Genomic DNA, 8,040 nt, shown 5'->3' with positions numbered 1-8,040 from the left:
ACAGAAGGATATTGTGTTATCTCCTGTTCCAATTATATTTCCTTGAATATACATTTAAGTGACAAATTTTGCATTTCATTGCTAGAATCACCACACAGTGCAAAGCCTTAGTTTCGTCTCTTGTTCCTTGTTGAGCTATCATAAAGATAATTAATATTTTATCACAATAAGGCCTGGATTGTTTCTTTTATAGCATATGAAGTGGCTGATGATTTGGGAATGTGCTTTACATGGTATTTAACCCTCATTTTACCTTGAATATGTCAATATAATAATGAATTTCATATATTCATGAATTTGACAATCTTCAAAACAAAAAGTTTGTCGATAGAGTTAATATACAATAGATTAGTTAACTACATTATTTAACAACCGGTTCTTCATAGCTAAAAGTAAAATAAACAAAATATGAAAGCAGTACTGCATATAGTACTTTGATACATGTTGCCGGGGAATACTTTAGTGTAAATATGCTAAGTAAATAGTGTATCAAAAATTAAACAGAATGAAAGTAAATATCCAAACCCATCATTCACAAAGATCCTTAGAAATGAACACAATTCGCTTGGGAGACTTAAAAAAAAACTTACATATATGAATAAGTATGTGCGTATATTTTTCTTTACGAAGACCTTCCACAGTTAAGGAAGTTACGACAATATTGGAAACGTATATTTCGCTTCCGCCATTACACTCGTTAAGACTCGTCCTCGACAATGATTTCTTTTCCGAAAACGAGAGAGGAACTTTCCTACCCTCCATCGAAGACTCTTCTTCAGTTCTGAGTCTCTTCAGGAGAGTGGGAGCAGATGGGCCTTCGAGTGTTGGTCTTCATTAACGTAGTTTGCTCCTCCTCAGCTCCTCAATGGAACCTTTGTTGCTTCCTGAAAGAACTTGGATTGGTCGAAACCGTGTTTCTTTTAATGAAAAACTTAAGGCCCGCTCCCAACCCCGCTCCCCTAACTCTCTCTCTCTCTTCCTCTCTCTCTCTCGTCTCTCTCTCACTCCCCTCGCCTCTCTCCTCTCTCACCTGCTCGTCTCTCTCTCTCTCTCTCTCTCTCTCTCTCTCTCTCTCTCTCTCTCTCTCTCTCTCTGTTAATAAATCATCTCATTTTCCCTTTTCTTCAATGGGCCACTTGCGATTTTGAATTTCACTTGGAATTGTAAACATAATCAAATTACTTGGAGATACTTCATAGCATTGATCATTTTCAAATGTAATGAGCACCTGGGTGACAGAGTAGAAAATTTACTTAACCAGGAAAAAATATTGTAAGAAAAACATTATAAGAACAAACATGTGTAGACATTTACCGGTTTCAATACACGTCTAAAAGGGCCCTTCTGCATACAACTAGCAGCTCTCTTTATTCATCTCAAACAAAAGTCGTAAAACCAATTACGAGACAAAGAAAATACAATAAAATTACAACGAATATTACAGGAAAATTATTATATGACTTTGTTTCTCATTCTGTTTTCATGCACAATAGTGTGCATGCATTTTGCAATTGAATTGTGTATCTATTATGAAAACAAACAACAAAAACGTTAGAGTAAAGGATCTGTGAACAGAGAAGAAGTTGTACAATATAAGGCCTTGTAAACACAAGAAAAAGAGCCCATGTAATTAACAAAATGAGTATTGCTCGACAAGGCAGCAACATTCATCAAATTTCATAGAGCTTGAATACTCCGGGTTCCTTTTCAGAATATGATACAGCTGAAGATCTTGACATTATTGTAGGGAGTATAAAATGTCATAATAAAATGCACTTCATAAAGAAGGAAAGACGTCTAATAGGGTACTGAAAAGTGATTTGTTAAACGTAGTCTTAAGCTACACAAAATTCCAACATATTACCTTGGAATTGAGTCAGGTTCATGATAAATCCTATTACTTTCTTAACTGTCTTTCACAATAATGAGACGGCGTCACGCTGACAGACATCACTAGTATGTGTTGTCAGCATGGCAGATAGCAGAGGTATGTAGTTTTTAAGCAAATGATCGAATAGAAGTTCATGTTCAAGAACGCAAATAGGATAAAAACAAATACAATAATATGGGACTAGACATTATAAATAATATATATATAATATATATATATATATATATATATATATATATATATATATATATATATATATATATATATATATATATATATATTTCGGTACAATGATCTTGACATTGATAAAAGTAACTAACTACATTGCGCTTACCCATTAACTGATTGCAGGAATTATCGATATTCGCCTCATTCTTCCCAACTGCTTTTCTTAATCCCTTCTAATCCACTCACTTGCTGTTCAGCAGGAGACCGACATATTCCATTGATCTCCCACATTGGCACAGCCGTTCTTGACGTGGCATTGCTCTTGCACCCAACTTAATGGCCACTCAGTGGGCCATGTGGAATCATGATATTGAGATTATATATATATATATATATATATATATATATATATATATATATATATATATATATATATATATATATATATATATATATATATATATATATTATTATCATATGAATTTTTATCACATCACCGTTATTCGTATTCATGCATAAAGCTACAAATGTCCTTTTAATACCCAATTCGCTCTACCTCGGAATTAATATATTTTCCTACATGTTAACCGAAGGGGAATTTTTTTAGTTGATAATAATTTCGTCCTCTCGTGGATTTGAACCAGCGGGCAGAACTTAAATATTCCTCTTCGGTTAACATATATGAAAATATATTAATTCCGAGGTAGAGCGAATTGTATATTGAAGGACACTTGTAGCTTAATGAGTAGAGCGGATTGGGTATTAAAAGATATTTGTAGAGTTAATGCATATATATATATATATATATATATATATATATATATATATATATATATATATATATAATATATATATATATATATATATATATATATATATGTATACATATATATATTTATTTATAGTATGTACATATATATATATATATATAGATATATATATATATATATATATATATATATATATATATACAAATATGTATGTATATATATATATATACAAATATGTATATATATATATATATATATATATATATATATATATATATATATATATATATATATATAACAGAAAACGTTGGCGCAAACAGGCCACAGCATATGAAAGGACAGGGTGACAAGGAGATAGCCGGTCAGCAGGTGATAATACATTTATTGCCGACGCGTTTCGTAACACATAGTTACATCATCAAGGCTAAAGGAGAAACAACACAAATTAAAAACACATGAAACATAACTTTGACTTTAAGAGTCTCAACAAATATACAAAAAACATACATAAAATGAAAGCAATTTAAAAAGCACCTGCTGATTCAAATAATGGTGTAAGTCATCGTACTGGCTGCAGAGTGTCCAATCCAGAATTTTCAAATATCAGAAATCATGCAAAAATTAGTAAAACCACCATCAATTATACTGATTTCTCTGTCTTGGGCCAAACAAGCCGTTTACACGAACTGCTTATATTAGAGTCGTTGTTTATTAAGCAGTTGGTGCCCAAGTTGAACTCACACACCTCCTCTGTACAGTTGTATCTGGGTTGAACCGGCTTTCTTCGCTGCTTCTCCCTTCTCTCCGAATCACTCAGTCTTCAACTTTTTAGTCTAGCAGGTGCTTTTTAAATTGCTTTCATTTTATGTATGTTTTTTGTATATTTGTTGAGACTCTTAAAGTCAAAGTTATGTTTCATGTTTTTTTAATTTGTGTTGTTTCTGTTTTAGCCTTGATGATGTAACTATGTGTTACGAAACGCGTCGGCAATAAATGTATTATCACCTGATGACCGGCTATCTCCTTGTTACCCTGTCCGTTCATATATATATATATATATATATATATATATATATATATATATATATATATATATATATATATATATATAATATATATATTTCCTTATGCACAGTGACATATTTTGTTCACAAACATTAAACTACAACTATTGTTTGATACCAAATTCAGGGAACCTCAGAATAACATAGCCTGAAGGAGAATGTATAAGTGATAGTCAATTCTCCCCCAGGGAGACTCTGGGAAACATTCAATGAAAAGTCGTCACTTCCCAGCCACTGGGGAGTTCGAGTCTCCCAGGTGACGAACCACTTGTCGCTTACAAATCCCCCTTTGGTAAATGCTGTTCTGAACTAGAGTGATTTTAATCTTAAGCAACATTTGTAACTTGAAGTTTGTATGTATCTATGAATACAATAAATAACACACGCGTACACACACACACACATATATACACACATATATATACGTATATATTGTCATCTTGTTGCCAGTTAATGATAGGTGAATAATGTATTAGATTATTTTTAAACTGTTAATTAGTTAAGATTGTAATTGCTAGTTTTCTCCTCTCTGGTGTTTGGCTTGTTGTATGTATTTGGCTAATCCTATTTTCAAATTCCATATTTGGTGATTTCACTGGGTGTGGCCTTCTCCCCCCACAAACCCCCCGGCTCTTGCTGACCAGTGGGGATATGGAAGTCTTCGGTGGTGATATGAGCCAGTTGTTTCCTGGACCTTAACGCCCGGTCACACCGCTCGAACGTTGCTAGAGTGTTCCTTGAACGGTAGGGAGGTGGACCAAACGCTCGTCACCGCTCAAAAAAAATCGAAAATATCGGGCGTTGGTTTAGCGGTGCACCGCTGAAGCCGGCGTTGCTTTAGCGTTGGTTTAGCAGTAGCGAGTGTTGGTATAGCGGTGACGTGAGCGTTTGGTATAGCGCCGTTCTGCCTATGCGCGCTTTCGTGCGGGAGGGGTTTAAAGTTTGTTTTTAGCGGCATACCACTTGTGACTACGGAGCTGAACGGATCGTCTTGAAACAAGCTCTGATAGATTTTTTATATTTTTGATAGAAGTCGATAGTTGAAGCATCATGCCACGTGGACAGAAGAAGAAAAAGGCTGGAGAAGGAAAGGCAGGAGCCTCCAAGAAGATCCTTACTGAGCAGGCAGCTGAAGCAATGGAGTCAAGTAAATATATGTGGCCCACTGGTTGTGTCAAGAAATATTTAACAACTGTAAAAATACTCTTATGTATTTTACTTCAACCTTTTTCATTTCTTATACCATCGTTATATTTTGCAGAGACCAGTCAGGCCACAACAACAGCCACTACTAGCACAGTCACTTCTAACACAGTCACAGACACTGCTACCACAACGCAGACAGGGTCAGCTGCTGATGAAGGTAATCACAAATGAAAATGTACGAAATTTCATAATAATAATAATAATAATAATAATAATAATAATAATAATAATAATAATAATAATAATAATCTTTCTTTCATGTTGACATTGCTCATTTATTATTCATTTGTTATATTTTGCAGACTCTAATGACCAGCCCGAGGAGGCCCTGACACAGGACCAGCCTGACAACGAGGAGCTACTCCCTGGTGATGACCAGTCTGAGGAGGGTTGTGCTGCTGCAATGAAAAATCAATACAAATAAATCTAAATAATATATGTTTCATTTATAAATTTATGATATTTTATTCAATTGTAAATTGAATACCACTTAAGCCGGTGCAAGGGACAGTGTTGCAATTCCCAGTACTGTCCATGAACAGACTAAATAAAACCGACTCTGCAGTTTTCACTGTTTGCTTTGATTTCAGTGCTCTTGAAGGATCCACTTTTTCAGAATTTTTATATTTTTCAGACTCTGACTCTCAGCCGCCACACTTGGAGAGAGATTATGAACAGTGAGCGTCAGCCTCAGAAGAAGTCTCGCCGCAAGGCCCTCCTGCTCGACAATGATACTCAGGAGCAACTCATCAAGTGGATCCGGGAGCACGAACTTTTGTGGAGGAAGGGGGGCCACCGAGTACAAGGATACAAAGAAGAAGACGGAGCTTTGGGCCACGAAGGCAAGAGAGCTGGACAATGAGGGGGGAGTTAAAGCTCTCAGGACATGGTGGAAGTCAGTCCGTGACCTCTATGCGAAGCTACTCTCCAAGAAGTCTGGTCAGGCTGCAGCGAAGTTGACAGACAGAGAACTGTTCATCCACAGGACACGTGCCTTCCTGCGCAAGGAGGTAAAGCCCAGGAAAGGTCAACCACTTAGAAGCATACCACTCACACAGGAACCCGTAGCCAGCCAGACTTCTGATTTTAGCAGTCAGCCTGCAGCAGTCCAGCCCTTGGCGCCGGCCAGCACCTCTCGCCAGCCTTCCAACGACGTCGAGGAAGAGGACGAGGGCTCCCTCTCGCTCATTGAAACTCAAGCGGCAGTCACGAGGTCGCTGGGCAGCCCCCCACCAGCTCCCTCCTACACCACCAGTAGACCACGCCGTGGTTCCACCAGAGCCGAGCCTGAAGACTCCCCTGCGACGCTGGAGATGATGGATTGTATGAAGGCCATCAACTCCCTAATTGAGAGACTGGTCCAAGCCCAGGAGATCAGCCATGCAAGGCAGCCCTTCATCACGTACATGTCCCAGTCTCTCCAACGACTACCTGAGGCCCAGTACCAGCTTGCAGTGGAGCGAATGACTTCCATCCTACACGAGATGCAGCGACCCATCCCCCAACCTCTTCCTCCAGCTCCACCACGTCCAGCTTCAGCACTTTCACTCAAACCCACCTTCTACCAGCAGCAGCACTACTTCCAGCCCCAGCCTCAGCATCATGGCTTCCAACAGCAGTTTCTCGACTTCCAGCAACAGTCTCAGCTTCAGCATCAGCCTCAGCACTTCCAGTAATTGCAAACACCTACAGTCAGCCAGCCATCTTCCACCCCCTTGAGCTCCAACGAAGGGCTCATGTTGTCAGACATGCCGAACTTTGCCTCCATTAACAAAACCAACACGTGTGCCGTCAGGGAGGGTGGGATTCTCCAGGACCTGCAGAGACAGGAGATGAACGCTCCATCCATACCCATCACCACCTCAGTTCAAGGGACAGCTGATGTACTTGCAGAGATGAGGGCTACCACTGAGGACAATTGAGACTGCTTGTAATGTGTTGAAGGGACTTCTCAGATATTTCATGTGCTTTTTGTTTGAGGTATAAGCTGGTCAGCTGTTTTAAAGTCACAATAGCGGCCGGAATGATTTATTTTCAAAATTCTTTTAACTGTCATTTACTGGAACTTTTAAGAACTGCACCATTTCCAGTCCATAAAGTCATAATAATCGCCATATTTTAAGATGGTATGAATGGGATTTACTTATATTATGTAAACAAACACCTTTCTAGTTGGCCATTATTGGGACATTAATGTTTGCTGTTTATTGTTTGCATGTACACTGGTGTGTGGGGGGGAGAGGTTCTCAAAAATAAACAGCATTTTATTAAAATGTTCTTGACTACATTTGTACTTTGTTTACTTTATAATGAAAATAAAACTTTGCAGACTGCAAAGTTCCCGTGTGACCCCAATAAAGTGATAGCCCGTGTGACCCTTATTTGAATATTTACCGTGCGGCCCCAAAATAATTTCACACTTATGGCCGGGTAGTATGACATTAAAAATGAATTATAGCACAACTTTCTTTAACAATCTCTCATAACATTTCAAACAAACATAGCACATAGCATTCCAATACTAGGCCCCATTTACGTTCAAGTTTCTTTAACATTTATAACAAAGAAATAAACATGAGTATATATAATATGTACAATGCACAAGTGTCTCCTCAGTGTTCTGCATAGTGTTCAGTTGATAGCCACCATTCTCTCCTGCCAGTCCACTGACCCTGCTGGGGAGTTGCACCAATGCTTGAGTAGGTTTCGCTGCCTCTTCCCATCACGTGAGGCTGTGTTGGGGCCTTGCACAACAACAGTGTCCTCCAAGTTCCGTCCTTCTCTCCATGCCCCAGGCTGCAGGTTCCCATCTGGTTGTGCACGGTCCACAAGTCTGTTCTGGAGCACTGGGTAGCGGGTGCGCATCAGGTTGTGGAGGATGCAGCAAGCTTCCACGATGATTCTGACAGTTTCATGGTGATGTTGCATGGTGGTGAGCAGG

General features: G+C 38.4%; 1 protein-coding gene across 1 annotated transcript; it reads left to right on the top strand.

Moving 5' to 3' along the window:
* Positions 1 to 4,813: 4,813 nt before the first annotated feature.
* On the top strand, positions 4,814 to 5,561 carry LOC135208945 (uncharacterized). Its single transcript, XM_064241502.1, has 3 exons — positions 4,814 to 5,040; positions 5,155 to 5,256; positions 5,402 to 5,561. Exons 1-3 carry the CDS (start codon positions 4,944 to 4,946, stop codon positions 5,521 to 5,523), a joined length of 321 nt encoding a protein of 106 aa, XP_064097572.1. The 5' UTR covers positions 4,814 to 4,943; the 3' UTR covers positions 5,524 to 5,561.
* The last annotated feature ends 2,479 nt before the right edge of the window (positions 5,562 to 8,040 follow it).

This window comes from Macrobrachium nipponense, chromosome 37 (genome assembly GCF_015104395.2).
Source record: "Macrobrachium nipponense isolate FS-2020 chromosome 37, ASM1510439v2, whole genome shotgun sequence".
Lineage (NCBI taxonomy): Eukaryota > Metazoa > Arthropoda > Malacostraca > Decapoda > Palaemonidae > Macrobrachium > Macrobrachium nipponense.
This window is presented reverse-complemented; position numbering and strand designations above follow the sequence as displayed.